At 31.3% G+C, this 20,291-nt stretch overlaps 1 protein-coding gene across 1 annotated transcript; it reads left to right on the plus strand.

Moving 5' to 3' along the window:
* The first annotated feature begins 201 nt into the window (after positions 1–201).
* LOC143072318 (tyrosine-protein kinase Src42A-like) lies at positions 202–18,850 on the plus strand. Its single transcript, XM_076247202.1, has 8 exons — positions 202–759; positions 3,119–3,240; positions 3,901–4,064; positions 13,026–13,194; positions 14,360–14,518; positions 15,522–15,700; positions 16,354–16,510; positions 18,178–18,850. The coding sequence occupies exons 1-8, from the start codon at positions 350–352 to the stop codon at positions 18,387–18,389; spliced, it is 1,572 nt and encodes a 523-aa protein (XP_076103317.1). The 5' UTR covers positions 202–349; the 3' UTR covers positions 18,390–18,850.
* The last annotated feature ends 1,441 nt before the right edge of the window (positions 18,851–20,291 follow it).

Below are 20,291 nucleotides of genomic sequence, written 5' to 3' on the forward strand. Positions count from 1 at the left end.
TGTTATAAATAGTTCTTCATGAATTAATCCGCATTTAACATGAAAGTTATGCAGTTAAAAAAAAGAAATAATGAACTCATTAAAAATATTGAATTTTATTTGAATATATAAAAGAAAGATCGTTAGTCGCATTGACTGAAATACATGGCATATCTAATCATGTCCTAATTCCGCGGATTAATAATATTTTCGAACGGAATTCGCCGGCTCATCATGTCAATGGATCATCGATCGGAACTATCCAATCTTCCGGAAGTAATCTAGTAGAATATGATATTTTAACAAGAATGTGATCAAGATGAAAGAATGAATATTATACTTATGTCATATTGTTTGATGATTTTCTAAAATGGGAAACTGCTTGTGTCCAGACAATTCAAACCTTAACAATTCATCATCCCCAGCCACTGGAGCAGTTCAGCTGAAAAAACCCGAGCCGAATGGAGCTGTTGTATCTCCTAATCAGATAACAATAACAACTAACCCACAGCCTGATAGTCCGGCTGTTTCTGTTGTTTCTTCGCAGCCTGCAGAACCATCAGCTAGTGAAGCCTCAACCAGCAATGTCAAAATATTTATTTCACTTTATGATTATGATGCTAGAACAGCTGAGGACTTGAGCTTCATAAAAGGGGAGCATCTAGAAATTCTTAATGACACACAAGGAGATTGGTGGTATGCTAAATCAAGACTGTCAAAAAAGGAAGGATATATACCATCTAATTATGTAGCCAAGTTGAAAAGCTTAGAGTCTGAACCGTAAGTAAATGTACCATCAATATGACTACAGTATGTACATGTACATTTGTAATACACCTTATCGCTATTTGTCTGCCATCTCAAAGGTTCCCGTAAAATGTTGATGTCGTTATCATGATAATACAAAATATCTGACACCATAATGGAAAAGTGTATGTTGTCTATGACGTCAATAGTTCAAGAGGCGCAGTTTCTCTGGTAAACGACAGCAGATTTCCATTTAGCATGTATAGCGATAATGTGTATAAGCCTATAAGGGGGAGTGTGACATATGTATCTTATTTACCCGTCATTCTGGACATCACAGACATTTCTTATGTTTTTGCATTATTATTATTTTTACTCAACAAGAGAAAATGCCTTGGTATTGGTGCCTAAAAGCAATAGTACTGTATATACTAGTCCGAGATTACTCTGACGTCCAACGGCTGTTTTGCCAGACTAGCTGGGGCCGTGGGACGTCAGAGCTCATCCCATATCAAAAAGTGGATATTTGCCCACCCAAAATAGATGCCCTGCTTCGTCGCTTCTGGTGCCGACTGACGGCCTTGGAATTATATAAATCGGGCATCAATCTGTTCATTTTTCATTTATCTCTTCATTTATGTAAGTTTCACTTACCTGCCAACCTTTATTTTCTCATTATTAGACAGTTTTCACAGTGACCCATCGATTTCGGCATTTTGACTTTCACTTTCAAATGGACGTCCAGTTACGAGAGAGTTCGTGGTCTCAAGACTCAAAATATGCAAATATTTATATTTTTTCACCTCCTTTATAGGAGATCGATAATTAACATTTAGTAGCCAACCATGATTTTTCACCTCCTTTACAGGAGATAGGTATGAAGCATTTAGTTCCGACCATGTTACAATCGGAAGCTCTCGAACATTTAAATAACTTGCATCGTAAATGAACGAGGTGTTACATTATGGTCATTTGTATAAATCATCACTGTTTTCTCGTGGTCACGTGATAATCTTTAAAAAAATGAAAGACAAAATGCCGAAATTGATGGGTCAGTGTGAAAACTGTCTAATGATGAGAAAATAAAGGTTGGCAGGTAGGTGAAACTTACATAAATGAAGAGATAAATGAAAAATGAACAGATTGATGCCCGATTTATATAATTCCAAGGCCGTCAGTCGGCACCAGAAGCGACGAAGCAGCGCATCTATTTTGGGTGGGCTAATATCCACTTTTTGATATGGGACGAGCTCTGTATACTGGTGTTATATAGAGTGTACATGTATGTTCATTACTTGAAGAGTACCTTTTCTCATAAGCATTTTGGTGAAATGGATGGCAGTTCATTGATTAATAGTGTACATGTATGTGTATGTGTGACACACTGTAGACTAGCTGCATTTAATACTTCTAATTCACAAAGACTGAAAACCTCTTTTTCACCCGCAGTGATAAAGGGGTTGCGGTATTTTTATTTGTAATATTTATTGACCAATTTATTATTTTGTATACTATATATATATGTTGCTCTTGTTGCACACAATGTGTGCCTGAGTGGTTGTAATAAACTTTAAACTTGTCTAAAAAGAGATAAAAAGAAATATCTCGTTTTAAATACACTTTGAGGTGTTATAAAGATGTGCATGTTCTTTACAGTTTAGATATTTTTAGAGCCATAACTAGATTATCAGGTTAGGTATCATTATTTTCTTGATGATAAAATTATTGCTCATGTGAGCGACGTTATGTTTGGCAGTGTGCATGTGGGATGCTTAAATTTGTAGCCATGTACATGTATGTATACATATTGATGAAATTTCAATTCTATCTTCTCAATGCAAGAAGGGATAGTACCACTCTATCTGTATGTTAGGAAACACAATAAATCTAGGAGTTTCAAGGTGGTTTGTTACTTTGTTGTTAGGTAAAATCCCTTCCGTTTCTTTTCCCTGCACCCTAGACCAACTGTTCACAAACACCCATGCTAAGCCATATACATTTGTAGTAAGCTAATCTGGTCAAATAGATTTGCCATAACTACTAATGCTTATGTTCACCCCTTTATCATTAATTAGCGCTTTCATGCAGACAATCATCAAGTTTGTATCATCCTTAGTCCTATATTGCACTTTAGTGAAGCTTACACCTCGTGCTGACCCCATGAACCAAGTGAACAGTTCACTGGAATACACAGTGCCTACTATTGACTTTTTGAGTTTATCAATTCTTCACCCCACCCTCGTCCTTCTTACGTTTTGCATGTATTGAAATATTCATGTACATGTATACACATTCCATTCTCAATTTTATTTACATGTATTAGAACTCTTGTACTGTTACATTGTACTTTCGAAATGCCATAAAGAAATTATTTTTTTTCTCTTTCATGCAGATGGTATTTTGGCAAAATCAAACGAGTGGAAGCAGAAAAGAAATTACTTTTACCAGAAAATGAACATGGAGCATTTTTGATCAGAGACAGTGAAAGTAGAAGAAATGACTATTCACTTTCAGGTAAGTGAAACTCATTATACATATAATCATATACAATGTACATCATAGTGCTTAGGATATGGTATTGGTATTGCAGTTTGTTGAAAGCCGTACAGCTTAACATACTTAGTACATGTAGTTTAAGTTTGATCTCTGTTGGAGAGTTGTCTCATTGGAAATCATACTATATCTTTTTATTTTTAAATGTGCATGTACAATGTATATATGTCGTAGCAACATGAGCAAAGGGGCATTAAGTTATACTCTTGTCCATCTGTTTGTACATTCGTACAAAATGCAGATCAAGTTTTAATTTGGGGGGCATGTTTACCTTTTTAAAGTTGTCATATGCCCTTTTCAAAATGTAATAATTGTTGTATTATTCATTTCTTTCCTCTAACTTAGGTTTGCCTCAACCACAAGTGAGATGGAATATGTATCATAAATTTGCTTATATACACATGTATGTAATGAATGTGGTCTTAATATTTTGGTAGTAGTAAATAAAGGTGGAATTAAAGGTGGTAGGGCTTATATAAAGCTTTGTATATATATGATAAATGTATACCGGTACACTTTTTACAAGATTCACTCCAAACATTGGCTTCCTCTTTTTTCAAAATTCTTGAATCTGTACCTGAAATGTCATTCAAAGTTTTGCATGTTTACTTTGTCTTTCAGTGAGAGACGGAGACACAGTAAAGCATTACAGAATAAGGCAACTTGATGAGGGAGGAATTTTCATTGCTAGACGAGTGACATTCAGAACATTATCAGAATTAGTAGATCATTATTCTGAGGAGGCTGATGGACTGTGTGTTAACCTTAGAAAACCATGTACTCAGGTTAGTTTGTAAAAGTTGTTGTTGTTTGTGCATGTGGTCATTTTTCTTAATCTTCTAAACATCTAAAGGGACAATTTGTTCATTTTATTCCATGCATATGAAGTACAAATATATTTTTTTTAAATGTATTACATTTACATGTATGTGTTCTACTTGGGACTAACTGATGCCAAGGTGATACGTTACTGCTATCAAAGCTAAAGCTCAGTTGTTTGTTGAAAATTTCTTATTTTTTGGTGAAATTCTACACACACTAAACTTTGGGCATTGTATTATACTATTAGATAATGACTTTCTGCACTGTTTATTGTGGTACTCAACAGCTGCCCGTAGTCTGGAAATTCTTTGGTGGTGTCTAAAGTTACAAATGTATATCTTAATGTGTTTTTTTTTAGTGAATCTTCTGTTTATCTCCAAACATTTGGTAGTTTTTGTGAAATTTATTCTTTTAATTTTAGACTGAGGTCAATCTAGATCTTAACATGGTATGGTCACTTATGTTTTGTTGATGACTGTATGTTGACATGTAAATGTCTTATGAGTTTTTTCTTTGTTTTTTGTGTTGCTGTCTCATTACAATTTACTTAAAAATCACACAAGTTCCAGCAAAACAATGTCATAATTAAAAAGGGTTGCTTGATGTCTGAAGGTTATTTGGAGACAGATCTAGGATCATTCGAGACAAAATTCAGCTAAATATCAAAATTGTAAATACATCTCTTATACATGTACATTGAACATAAACTTGTCAGGTTTGAATTTTCTATGAATTTCTTCATGAGCACGAAGAGAGTTTGGCATCAATATTTTTTCCAATAGAAACTTTAATCCAAAGCAATGTTTCTATTACAGATTTCCAGGGTAGGCAAACATTTCATTTACCCCACATATCTATTCTTGATTTACCATGATAATATGTGCATATTTATTAGAAGAATTATATTTTTACAGTTAACTTCCTTAGATTGTTACATGGATGATGTAGCTTCAGATATTTAGCGATTTACATGTATAACATACATGTTAATAGAGTTTTTTCCCATGTAATTACAGTTAATTGGCTTTGAGTGAAGTTCAATATTGAAAAGGTTATAGTACATGTACATGCAAGCTCTTTACTTTTTGCATCAAGTATTATATTGATTTTTGTAGTAAATATGAGTTTTACACATTTAAACATCCCTACATATAGCTTGTACAGTGCAAGGACACAATTATCTCTCTCTTGATATTTTTCAATAAATTATTTTCATACAAATTCACATTTTCCCCCAAAATAATCCCAGCATCATTTCTGGATGATTTTAATAAACTTAGGAACATATACACTATAAATGTTTAAATGCCACAAATTTGTGTTCTTGCTTTGTGGAGCCTTGGCCATGTTTATTGTGTCAGTAGCAGTATCAAGACTGAGGCCCACCTCAGGTTGTAAGATTTATTTGCTGTGTTGAAAACCCATTGATGGCCTTTGGCTGTTATCTGCTCATTGGTCGGGTTATTGTCTCTTTAACATATTTCCCATTACCATTCTCAATTGTATGACAATTCTTGCATAGCCTTAGTTGATGTCAACAAATGTGAAACTTTTTGATTAAGTCAGTGAAAGTGGAACCACTTATTGGAAGTTAATGATATTTGGTATGCTGTTGTGTTAACATTGGCACATCACATTTCTGTGGAGATTAATTGTTCTTGTCCCCTCAGTAATTGGTCCATTTATTTATGATTACCTTGAATAAAACAAACTTTTGAATTATATACTATTTGAAGTACACCTGTTGGGTGTGTCCAACACATCTTAATTTAAAATTATGACCAGAAAAAGAACCCTTATAGACTACTACAGACAATATTGAATCTTTCATCACCTGGTTTGTAAAAATCAAACCGTAAACACCTTATATTTTATGGGGAAAATGTGTTATGTATTACATGTATTTCATGTTAATTATGTACATGTTTGAACAGTTTCAAAAAATGTTGGTGACAAATACTTATGTCCATGCACTGTATCTCTAATAGGTTTGTTATATCATTTGAATTGAATGCTAATTATGCAGATAAAACAATATTTCAATAGAAATATTATCAAACAGAGTTATTCTATACCTGCATGTCAATTATACAATCAGTTTCCACTGTCAGCTTTCCCAATGAATTCAGACATTTTCAGCTACTTGCATCATGGACTTGTCATATTTTATGATGACAGATAGACTTGTCCAAGAATTTGAAAGTATGAGTACATATGACATACATCTGAAATTTTCAATTATTTTGGTTCAAGGTTTTAACCTTCAGTATGTTAGATATTTAAATATAAATCTTCAGGAGTGATAAAATGCAGATTATCATGCACTTTTAATGTTGCTATTGTAATTGTGATAACTAAGGAGTGACCAACCATTTTGAATTGCTAAGTATCAACAAATGTTACACTTTCTACAATATTATCAAAAATAAAACAACACATATTTCGAAAATGCATCTCTGACTTGATTTTATCCAAACTTGTATCGTAGAGGTAACATTATGAATTCTCAGTATTATCAGCAATCTGAAGAAAGTAATTTGGACCAATTTTGGACTTAAACGGGGCCTGTAACCGGAAGTAGTCCTTTCCTAGGCGGATTTCAATAATAAATAGTTATATAACCCGTGGGTTTACTATAATTTGTGGCAGTTTTAGGTCTGTGAACTTCCATGTGTCGGACATCAAAGGGAAGCTAACCCTTCCAAAAAATCCAGTTTTACTAAATTTCAATTTTCAGAGTTTGTATTTGAACTCCAAATTAACTGAGATACATGATAAATAAATTTTGAAAGCTTGAGGTAACATGCATACACTACGAAATAAAGTTGTCCTCCAAGAAAGAGTATGGAGAGCCATTGGAATCAAATAACAGTATTTTGGGTATAGCAGTAATTTTACAGTCCCCCTTTTCCAAATGGTAAGGATTTAAATTGCAATTCTGATCTGCATGGGAAATATTGCTCAAGGTCACTATTCTCATCAGAAATACTAAACAATTGATAAATTAATTAGCTTCAATTTCATGGTAAAAAGATAGTTTAAGACACGGATGTAGTCATTGCAGGTCATTGGAACAAACGCTATACCGGTAGTCATATAGCTGTCAGTTTAATGAACAATAAGAAGTGTTTTAACTTGTAATGAAGATTTGTGGAAGTTGGTACTTGTACATTTTGAATTGGGTTTGTAATGAGATACTATGAAATACACCTAGTATGTTAAGTAGAGTCTTGTGTCATGTTCTATATTTCCTCCAAACACTATGAAGAAATGTTAATGAAGAAATTGTCATCATATATATACATTATGTTACTTTGTGTTACATTGGCTAATTTCTATACACAATGTGGATTTAAGAATTACATTGATTAATTTGTACTGAACACTTTGGTCATTCATTATCAGTAAAAAGTAAATGAGACAAATACTTAGAATAAAGTCAAAGTACAGACCTGCTGAACTGTTAAAGATAAATTCTTGTGGCTTTTTATATACTGTTTGTTTAAAGTTTTTTTGTAACAGATGGCCATATTAACTCAGCAGTGCTATATGGTGTTATTACTTATAATTTATATCCACACTTTTTGATATTTCTTGATTTAAAAATTGTATTAACAGGTTACATGAGATTTTTATTTTGATATAGAAATACCATACTTTTTACTTGACAAACATACTCTAGTGAGTTATTTAATGTGCTAGCTTACAAAGTAATGTTTTCTGAGGTCACTTCAAACAGACACATTACCCTGCTCAACTTTTACCTGCATGAAATAATTGCCACTGAACATTAAGCAATTTCTGACTCCAAACAAACTAGTCTTTACACTTGCCCTTATTGCTGTGTGTTAATTTTAGAAAAGGTAAAAGTCTTTATATTGATCTGTTAGGGTATGAACTCAGCTTCACACACTTCATGGGAATATCCTGTAGGTCATATTCTTTTGTCTTTGTCTTTTTTCCTGCTGTGTAGTTGACCTGTAGAGGGTGATTGAAGCTATATTTCTAGTTTTTATAAATTAACAATTGACCTCAGTATTATGATGGGATTTCTTTCCAGTAAATATCAAACTGATGTATTTTGATTTAGAAATATAAAAAAGTTCATGTTCTGATAGTCTTTTTACAATTCTTTCTCTTAGTGATATAAAAAAAAACATAGTAAAAGTTCACATGTTCAAGTATATGTGCTGGTCTTTTCTAAGTTGTAAATCATTGTCAGGTGAAGTATATTTCTCTTGATACATTTCACACAGTCTAGATTTGATGAGAATATAGTTGGTTTTTGGTCGACACATTCTCTTCATGTAAAGCACTAATCATATGACCTTTTCCTGTAAGATTCTTAATCTTGAATTGGCTTCTATAAAGGTCTCTACACAGTGCATGATAAGCTATGTTTGATCAAAGTTGAGGAAACACCCAAATAACAACATCAAACACATTCGACATATACGATCCAGTTACATCAAGCTTGTTTGACGAAAAGTTGGATGATTTCATCTTTTTAATTCAAAAACAATATTGCTGACCAAACATGTAAAATTACAACTTTGATTTAATTCAACAAGATTAAAAAAATTGATACAATTTTAGTTACAAAAGGTTCTCCAGTAAAAAAAATTATAAATATTTAGGATATGAACAAACTCAACAATAAAACAATAAATCTATGCTCATACTTTTTGAGAATAAGTTTTACGGATGTTTTCTATTGTTTTCTTACAAATTTTGTTGCCCTTTATAAATCATAAAGTACAGGGTATCAATTTACATTTACGGATGTTACACTGTTATGTTTATTATGTTCGGTGATGTGAAACCCATCCATTATAACAGTGACATCGGTCACTCTAGTACTAATACATGTAATTACCTGGGTGTTTAAAATGACTTAATACACACTGTGTGGTATGTAAGGGGCTTGTATCATTTTAGGATATCTTAGTTTTAAGTTCATAACTCTTTTCGTACAAAATGATGAATATATGTATGTACTAAATATATTCAGGAAAATACCATTTTAGTTTATAAAGTACAGTACAAAAGTTAGTCAACTGTATAATTCATGACCCAATATTTAATATCATTTCTTATGATTGAAATTCTTAGAAAGAAACAGTATATTCCATGCCACACTATTTAATATCTTCACTCTTCAGATGTGAAAGTATTTTTTTATGTAAATTCTTAAAAAAGGCTATATTTTATGTTGCATTATCAAATCTACTCATGTGTTGTTGAATCTGTTTAAAATGTTTTCTTTATCTTTTATAAGTCATGATTTATAAAGTTTGTAGATAACTTTAATTATTATGAAATTGAAAGCTTCAAAAAGTAACCAAGCATATGTACATGTATTATGGAAAAGATTTTTTCAGTGTAAATAGAGAGTAGAAATATGTCATGCATATTGAGGACAACTATAAGAGGTATTTGAAAAGTAGGTGAACAAAGACTATGTGGAAGAATTATCCACTACAATCAGACAGGCAATTAATAGCGTTTCTTTCTGTGGATTCAATAATTCATTATTTTTCATGGGTAGCCGAGTTTCAAAATATTGCGGGTTTAGGCCATATTTGTTTCACAAATTTAAATGTGTTTAATGAGCTGCAAATTTTCCATAAGACAGTATGTAAGCTGTAGTAAAATCAGTGATATTGTTTGTCTTAAAATACTGGAGAATAAAGGCTTTTTCCCCTGGAGAAAAATCCCAATTTGAAAAAAAATGGCTTCAAATTATTCCGAAAAAGAAAATATTTTCCCCAAACAGTGCAGTCTCAGTAGTAATTGTGCATGAAATCAAACTGAAAAACACTCATTCATACATTTGTCATGCCTAAAATGACTATACAGATTTGAGGGTCTATTTATGTATCATCATCACTGACAACAAGGGATCTAGTTTATACAGATTTGAGGGTCTATTTATGTATCATCATCACTGACAATAAGGGATCTAGTTTCAAAGCAGGGGTTGACTCTTAAAAGGGGTCTGCAAATTGAAGTTTCAGTCAAATTTATGGTTTATTCTAGATTTCCCAATTTGATAAAAGCCAACAATATCACTGTTAAAACCACAAGATCAAATATCCATGAAAATACATTTTTCCCACAAACAACAAAACAATTGATAAATTACACCCATGAAAATAAATGAATCCTAAGTATATACATGTATATGGATCCCACATGCAAAAGTTAAAATTGACATTATTATTGATTCATCTCATAGCTGATTGGACAGCATTCAGACACCTGGTCTCTCTGTCACATGTAAACAAGTAACCAAAGGGATCATTCTGTACCCTATTTTAAACTATCTGGGAAACTTTGTGTTAAACATTACTTCAAATACTAAAAAAGAGTTCTCAAGATGATGAATGCCAGAATATGCACATATGGTATATGTTAATTGGCTGTAAAGTCAAATAAAAGGAAACATGGTATTCTTCATCTAAACTCAAACAAGCATAACTTTAACACTTCACCAGAAACACACAGCTGGTTTTTTCATTAAATAATATCACTATTTCATAATCTGTTATTATACAATTGTGAGTTTAGTTTGTAAAACATCCAAGTAAATTTGCAACATAATTCATAAGAATTTTATAGTAGGTGTATTCCAATTCTTTATGGAATACGGTACACATATATCATAATTAAGGAATCAGGTGCATTACAATTCTTTAAGGAATATATAAACATGTGTCAAAGCAAAGGAAGCTTATTTTTCTCCACAAACAACAACCCCAACGGCTTTCAGCATCCTAAAACAATTTCTCCAGATTGGTCAGAATCCTTGGTTAAGACTTTTAAAGAAATGACAATCTGAAATATCTTGGACATAATCAAATGCTATGCTGTTACAAAGAACAGTAAAATTGATTATTTCATGAAGAGCTTTTCTTTTGTGGAATTCATAACTATGGAATGTGGTGATTATTTATTTTTCCCGGAATTTCCATGAAATTTACATTTAGGTTATTGGAATGAAGGTGAAGGGTATAAATGCTGAAGTAGTATCAACAACAAGGATTTAGCTCTTAATTAAAACTATAACCAAACCACCTTCTCAGTGTCAATTTCTTATTTTTATGAATGAGTGTATAAATAAGTGTTGTCATTGGGTGAGGTTAATTTCTACGTTAATGAATTGATATCAATTTTTTTTCTGAGATATTGACATAATATTGATCGGTAAAGAAAAGGTTGGTTCATGATTCAGGAATTAGTCACCGTCTGTCGTTGAAGTTACATAACGTCTAATGAAGTGATCTCTGGGTCTTCATGTTTAATGTGAGGATTTAAGATAAATTTAGTTAATAATTAGTAATTCATATTGATTTATTAGTTGTTTGGGGAATTGCTTTTGTAATAAAATGAACACGTTTTGAGATAATGCTGAAATGCACTTTTCCGTTATGTTTCAATTTCTCACAACACAGTACAGAATTGATTCATCGGTTTTAATAGAACTCTGGAGCTGAGTCAGAATGACTAAAACAGATGATAATCAAATAAAATAAAATCTACTTAGTACCTGTCAATACAAGTTCTACAACAAAAATAGGATAAATGATAGTTTCTTGATAGCTGAGAATTTTCGGTGTTAGAATAGGTGTCCCTTTTTAGAAGTTTTTTTTTATAGAATCTTTCAGGTACTTTTCTATATTGTTTTAGGTTAAAAATTGAAAAATTATTTGAAATTAGAAAAAAAAAGCATCTGGTACCTTTCTGTATTGTTTTAGGTTAAAAATTAGGAATTATTTTAATTTAGAATCAAATATTTCATGCTGTGCTGGAGACCGAGTGGTGATCTTCGCAGATACTGCCCTGGGTGGGTTGTGATCTCTTTGACTCATTCCCCATTTCCATTCTCAATTTTATTTAAATTCTAGAGCATTAAGTAATGGTTTATTTTTAAAGCTAACCTAACTAAAGTGAGCTAGCCATGCATACATGGCTTAGGGGTTAGTTTGTTTTATATTTACTTCTATGTTAACCCACTGAAGACCAAATGTCATACATGCATGGCTAAACTTACTTTGCTGGGTTAGTTTATAGACCAAAAACTAAAATTGTTTTCAATTTTTTATTACTTCCCTGTTTTTAAGTTAACTAATAAGACCTGTAGATGATGTTAAGCATTTTTTCCCAGTAGAGTGTATACGTTTTCTTTCATCAGACTTGGTCTGTGCTAAATGATGCTCATCCATAGTGTATGAGCATTCATTGATGTTAGTTTAAATTCATATTTACTAAGTGTACAAGGGTATAGTGTACTTGGATTCTGTTGTTTACTTACTTGATTATGTATCAAGGAAATGGCACTACCACATGAAAACAAGAAAATTATTAATGCACCTTGTTTTATCTGAAGGAGATAGCTTAATCAATGGAATAATCTGGGAAACACATGAAGTCAAATAATTGTAACTGTCCAAAACAAATAAAAATCTACCTCATTAGACACATTGTTATGAATATGAATATTTGCACTGTTAGTATAAAATAATGATTTTAACAGAAACCGTGAGAAATCTCTTAGCCTACATATTACATTATATAGAAATTTTAATTGGTATTATATAAATAGTAACTTATATACAGTAAATCTGGTTGAAGTTTTGGAAGTCATTACCGATATTGTACTTTGATGTTGTCTTTCTACAATATTTACCAAATGGGTGTTACAATATTAATATATAGAAAATAATTATTATCCATAGCCCTTGGTTGAATTAGAATGAATTTTGTATTCACTATCATATGTCTGAGTGACTGGGAGATGAATGGTGTGCACAGCTTTGTTTACCATTAATGTAAAACCTTAATTACCTCACAAAAAAATCAAAAATATAATATATTTTGACATCCATCAATTTGATGATGAAATTTTAATTATTTCATTACAGATTGAGAAACCACAGACAGTTGGTCTGTCATACAACACAAAAGATCAATGGGAAATTCCGAAGTCATCCCTGAAACTTCTACGCAAGATAGGTCATGGTCAGTTTGGTGAAGTATGGGAAGGCATGTGGAACAGTACTACACCTGTAGCAATCAAAACATTAAAACCAGGTAAGTCAGCACATGTTACAGGTAAATGAACCAAAACAACTTCGAAATTATAGCATCAGTAAATGTTTCACATGCGTAGCTTGAGATAATCATAATTAAAACAACACATCAGAAACAAACAATAAAGTGTAGGATAATGTCATTAAATATGTTACCTAAGATCACTGAACCAACATGTACACATCTAAAACAATTCAGCCATGAAACCATGGGATAGTTTCATACTATAACTTTAAAGGTGAAATGACAGCACCTGAAACCTCAACATATGTAGTGAGGTAATCAACACAAAACATGCGGTAATCAACATTTGTAAGTTGACCAACTCAAACTCAGCTTGTAAATGATGAATGTCATTCAGGCTTACAGCTATAATAACGACATCAGTAGTATGTTCTGTGAAAAATATTAAGGACAACCAAAAATACCTATACCAAACTTGGCTTGATAACACCTATTGGAAAGTCTATGATCTTTATTATATTTGTAAACAATAGGTTGAAGGTCAAATTCATAAGCGCAATTGATAGACTGAAATTGATGCAAAATTTTGGTTTCCAGCTGAATTCTTTTGAACCATATGTCCAAGTTTGACCAACAGTGGTTTTATAATACACTAGGGGTTAGGAAGACCACAATTGTTATTAGGGTCAATAAATAAGTGACCAAGGACATAACTGGTATTGATGAAATTTAAACCAAATTTTGGTTTCCACATGTTATCTTTTGAGTCGGATGTCAAACTTTCACCAAAATTCAATTTAGTGATATCCTGTGAGATGACAAATTCCCTTACAAGAATTAACAGCAATTACAGAATTTTAAATAGTTAATTGTCAAGACTCAAGTTTGTCTTTGTGACCAAGAGAAGGAAGTGAACTATGATTGAAGTTTTGAACACTTTATATACAATTATGAAACACTGTTCATATATTTTTCTTAGAATTTCAGAAAACATAAAATGAAAAAATATATATCCTAAACAATACAGGAATCAAATAACTGCATTTTCCCCACAATACAACTCGGGTAATCCAAATTGTGACTTTGTAAAGTAATGATCTTGCCTGTGTATGCAAACATACTATTGTAGCTAGTTTACTTGATTATCCCCTACAATTATTAAAGATAATCATATATACTTTGAAGTGAATTCTTTTTTAAGGTACTATGGATGCCAAAGATTTCCTTGCTGAGGCACAGATCATGAAGAAATTACGACATCCAAAATTAATACAGCTGTATGCGGTCTGTACACAAGATGAACCAATATTTATTGTTACAGAATTAATGAAACATGGAAGTTTATTGGATTTCCTACAAGGTTAATATGGAAAGATATCAGCTCTTATTTACCACATTAAAAAAAATATTCCCTTACAAGTGGCAAAAATATACCAGGGTGTATTGGCCAAGTTCAATTATTTATGCATATATGTATTCAAATTGTGTGATGCACCAGTGCAATATCAAGATAATTGCATAAATCATAGAGTGATACCAGACTACAAAAAACAAAACATTAATAATCTCCTTATGCATGTTATGTGTCAACAGGTAGTAAAATAGAGAAGTATTAGTTCATAAAGGATGTCCAAAAATAACAGAAGAAATCAATAATTGCTTAATATGTCTACAATGTACATGTACTACAATAGAAAAGTATAAGTCCACAAAGGGTGTCTGTTAGATTCATTTATATAACATCAAAAATGTTATCTGATTGTGTCAGTTTGATAATCTCATGGCAGAAACAAAATCTTCGAAAAATCAATAATTGAATGCATGTCTGAGACCATTTAAAATGCAATACATTATGAATTAACAAACATCTACATGAACACCGAGAAGATATAGGATAAACAATTTTTGATTGTAAAAGATTTGTTTTAAAAAGAAAATAACCCAATTTTGGTTTTAAGTAAGGCACATCTGCAGAAAAAAATAAGAACATTCACACATAGATTTGAAGAAGAAAAGATAGATTACAACCCCATTATTTGTCCTTAGATCACTGTTTAGATGTATTTTTTTATCACTAGCACCTTTCTACCACAACTTTCGGTAAAAATGAGAAGTTGAAATTATGAAGATAACAATCCAACCACCTCAAGTTCCTAATATATTATTCAAAGTATATAACATATTTGTAGTATCAGAGAATTAAAGATATTTACCTTAAGCATGTTAAGCCACTAAAGCAGAAAAAGGCTATATCCAGCAATAATATTAGAAGAATTTTAGGACATTTTATCATAAAGGTATTGATAGCATTATGTTGATAAATAGATAATGTTTTGGTTGACGTTTTTATTTTATTTTTTCAGGTAAAGGCAGACAATTAAAACTGCCCCAGTTGATAGACATGGCAGCACAGATAGCCAGTGGTATGGCCTATTTAGAATCTCAGAATTATATTCACAGAGATTTAGCAGCCAGAAATATCTTAGTTAGTGATAGTAGTATTGTGAAAATTGCAGACTTTGGGTTAGCCAGAGTAATCAAGGTAACTTTTTATGTATTGTCATTAGTGTTTCAAAAGTTTTCACAAACAATGAAGAATAAAGATAAAAAAAAATATTTTGACACGTTGATATTAGTTATTCCACAGAAGGTGTTAGCCCAATAGTACACCATGACTTAATCATAAAAACTAAATGATTACTTGAGAAGGGTCGTTCAGGAATTACACATTATTTAAGAATAAATGTATGACACTTAATGACATCATGGATTAAATATAAACACAATAATAAGATAAGGAGATATGGTATGATTACCAATGACACAACTTCTCAGAGAGACAACTGAATTTATATTTAAAAATGACTTAATATTAGACATACCATCATTTAGAAAAGTGTGTAAAAAAGAATAAAAGGAAAAATTTATCAGTTTTTACCTTTTTCCTAAAATACTTATGACACAAGTTCAGCCATGACTGGAAATTATGTAGAAGACTGTTTTGTTTATCATCTTGCTCTAAAATTTGCTCTGAAAAATATAACTTATTTTTAAAAGATAATTTCTTAATGGTTAAGAATCTATTTTTTATTTTCTAGGATAGTATTTACCTATCGAATAGGGTGTCTGAGCATATCTTGTATTATTTATAGCTAAGACATATGAAAAATAACAAATTAAATTTTTGTTTTACAGGAAGATGAATATGAAGCCAGAGTTGGTGCTAGATTCCCCATAAAATGGACCGCCCCAGAGGCAGCTAATTATAATAGATTTACAATCAAATCTGATGTATGGTCATTTGGTATACTACTTACAGAAATAGTCACTTTTGGCAGAATACCATATCCAGGTAGGTCTTGGTATAAGTACAAGTACTGTAAATTCAGAAATTATTGCGATGTTTTTATTATTGCGAAAAATGCGAAAGGTTATGATAAAAACTACATTTTTAGTCAAAAGAGACAAAATCACGATAATAAATGAATGCAATAATTTCTGAATTTGTAGTATAATATTTACTGCATCATGATCTCAATATTTTAGTAGTTAGGCAATCCATAAAAAAAATCATCATATGCTGTTTCCTACCAAATCTTTGTTGTGGCTGACATTGTTTAGTTTTCAATTTTATAATTATCTTTAACTATGAAATAGAGAATGGAAATAGGAATGTGTCAAAAGGAACAACAATTCAACCAAAGAGCAGAAAACAGCCCAAGGCTACTAATTGGTCTTTAATACTATGAGAAAATTGTGCATCTGAAAAGGACTTCAGCTGGCCTCTCAATAATAATGTATACAGGGTCAAGCAAAATGAGCCCCACACTAAACTCTTGAAAACATACAAATGAACCAAAATTAAAATCACACACAAGACTAACAAGGTAAAGTCTGTATTGTAAGAGGCTAAGATCATAATATTAATTTCACCTCTGTCCCTCACAAAGCAGACAAGTCTTCCAGTGAATTATTTTCTTAGTCACAATTGTGAAAGAAAAGGGAGAATGAAAATGTTTTTGAGAAAATAAATGACCAAACAAGATTGTAGATTAATTTCAAAAGTTGCAACTAAATATGTCTCACTTATCTGAATTAACACTGATTGAAAAAGGATTTTGTTCAATGAAGCTATCTCAAATGTAGGACATGAATTTCATTATGTTAGGACTCACAGTACTTCACAAATCATGATTTTTTTCTACTGTGAAAGTACTTTTATTCGAGGGGTACCAATTTTCGTGGTTTTCGTGGATGACTTTATCAATGAATTTTTAAAAGTGTCCAACGAAATAGAACAACCATTGTCCAAATCAAGACATGGAAAGATTCCCATTGGTAGGTTTGACTACTGATAATATGATCGAGAGAATTATATTGAATAAAACCAAATCTGAGAATACTTTAATAGCAGTCACAGAACTACAACTGCATGCAGGATTATACTCATTTAATCTTTAATAACCTAAACTGTACAACTTGTGATCTTTTGATTCTCATACAAAATATTTTTGATTGATGAAAGTCAGATTTCCGGAATTGATATGCTAGTATGATAAAGTGTTCATTTTATATCCTCATTGTTCTCGTACATATGGGAAATAATAATTTCATGCTGGGCTTGACTTTGATAAGAATTATTTGACAATTCAAGATACGTTTATAGCATTTGTTTATGTTATTGTTTTCTTTAGGTGACATTTGTATGGCCTAATTAACACCTTTGATGGTCTTTAATCTGAAGATCACTTTATCATGGGTTAATTAGTGTTATCACTACGATTTACACGGGTCAATGTTTACTTTGCAATTTTTTTCAATCCAGACTATCTGTAACCTTCGTTTCTAAAGGCTTTAAATTTTCAATTATTTTTTTTTTAGAAAACTAAAATCCACGAATTTAAAAACCCACGAACATGTAAATATTGCTCAAACCACGAAAATTTATACCCACAAATTAAAGTACTTTCACAGTATTCAATTTATCATACTTTTAAAAATGTTTATGAATTTTTTTAGGTATGACAAACGCTGAAGTGCTTCATCAAGTAGAACATGGATATAGAATGCCAGCTCCGCCAAATTGTTCACAGACACTGTATGAAATAATGCTAGAATGCTGGAGAAAGGAAGAAATGGAAAGACCAACATTTGAAACATTACAATGGAAATTAGAAGACTTCTTTAACCTTGATGGCAATGACTATAAAGAAGCATCAAGCATTCGATAATGTTTTATAATGAAACTTTTTTGCATATTCTGATTTCTCGATTATGAATATAGATAGTCACTGGGATTAAGTGCTGGAAAACATACCAGGGTATAATCGAGATTTACAAGGCAGCCTTGAAGATGATGGTTTTAAAACAGATAACAGAGAAAAAAAGGATGCTTACACGTCAATTTTATCTACTGTGGATTCATTGTTTTCATGGATACCAATTTTGGTGGATTACGGAAAATTTACATGTTCTTGGATATTCAATTTCGTGGTTTTGCTGAAGTCTGCATAAATGCCTATAGGATAATTGTTATTGTTGAACATTTGATTTTGTGGTTCACCTGTATGAAATCCACGAAAACTGATATCCAACGATTAATAATGAATCCACAGTAATTTTTTTCCTCAATAGTGTTGTATGTCAGTGTATGTTTATATTGCTGAATGTGATTTTAATTTTATAAGGCAATTGCACATTATATTGCAAAATTGACTTCTGACAAAACTGTTCCAACTCATGTTATACATGTTATACATTCAGATTGTTTTTATGTTTAACCAATTGTTTTACTGAGGGTAATATAATAACAGACATGGTCACAAATCATAAATAATAAGATTAGTAGAAAAAAAAGTTGTATATTAATAAGAAATCCATATTCAAGAACTTAAAATACAAATTGCAATTTTTCATTAGACTGTAGCCATCATATCATTAAGAGATAGATCTGTTAGATGTACTGCTAATTCAGAGACTTTTGCTTGTATTTATTATTGTATTGAATCAAGGACACAAACTGGATTATGGGAAACGCTGCATACATATAATGGCTATCAAATTTTTAAATGCAAGTTGTTATTTTTGCAAACTTATCTTATCACAGTTATAAAAACATTGTAAAAATTTCTGAATTTACAGATTCCTGCTTCATTCAGAACTAAATAAGATATTATGAGAATCATTGCTTTAATACCTCTTCCATTGTATCTATAGTCCAAGCATCGTCTCTCCATCATTTGAAAGAATTAAAACAACATGTTCATTTTATATGCAGATAACTCATAATGAGTTACAGATCTTCCTATTGACCTACATGTATTGATAAAACAACCTTATTTTTTGCATTGTTTGTGACTGCTAGTTACTGTTTAGGATTCATATAAATCTTTGTAAAACTCATGACACAATCATGGGCAGATCACAATATGAAAAGTAAATTTTATATGCGTAATTGCAGGTATTGAAAAAGTTTGAAGATAATAATATACAGAGATTTATGTCAGCATAAAACTTTGCCAATAAAACCTCAAAACGTGAAATATTTAATACCTATCTCTTTTTAAAGAGGTTCCCCCAATGATATATAAAGGATAGAGTTATTTTCATTTTCATGCTACTTCTTGGTTATTTATGCCATGACAAAGTATTGACCTGATTTTATTTGTAGATTTGTGTAATATGGATTCAAACATGCAATTAACATTTATTTCTATTTGAAACAATTCAATTTCTTGATGTATTATTCTTGGAATGTTTACTGTTGATTGGACATTTATGCTGTATTTAAACAATTTGTTAACTGTATGTGGCTACAAGTGTTTTCCATTCAAAACTTACATGCAAACATATTTTTATTTTTATTATTAACCAATTAATTTTCAGAATATGTGATTCCTTTGTTGTATTTGTAAAAGTCTTGCAGAAAAGTGTTATAGTTGTAACACCTAATAATACTAAAAAGTCTGAATATAGTTACTCCACATCCACACAAAGTAAGTTACAAAAATGTCATTAAATAAGTTTGTTGAATAATTCATCATTATCATTGATCTGTTTCATAATTGTATCATAAATAATTTAGATTAATACCAGGTTTGCATACATCATGATACATATAAGGAGTTAAAGGT

This window comes from Mytilus galloprovincialis, chromosome 1 (assembly GCF_965363235.1).
Source record: "Mytilus galloprovincialis chromosome 1, xbMytGall1.hap1.1, whole genome shotgun sequence".
Classification (NCBI taxonomy): domain Eukaryota; kingdom Metazoa; phylum Mollusca; class Bivalvia; order Mytilida; family Mytilidae; genus Mytilus; species Mytilus galloprovincialis.

Bases quoted from the DNA above. Each gene is read 5' to 3' on its own strand.
- LOC143072318 (XM_076247202.1), top strand. From the start codon at position 350: ATGGGAAACTGCTTGTGTCCAGACAATTCAAACCTTAACAATTCATCA. The intron at 3,241-3,900 runs GTAAGTGAAACT...TTTGTCTTTCAG, and splicing joins AAATGACTATTCACTTTCAG to TGAGAGACGGAGACACAGTA. The intron at 15,701-16,353 runs GTAACTTTTTAT...TTTGTTTTACAG, and splicing joins GGTTAGCCAGAGTAATCAAG to GAAGATGAATATGAAGCCAG.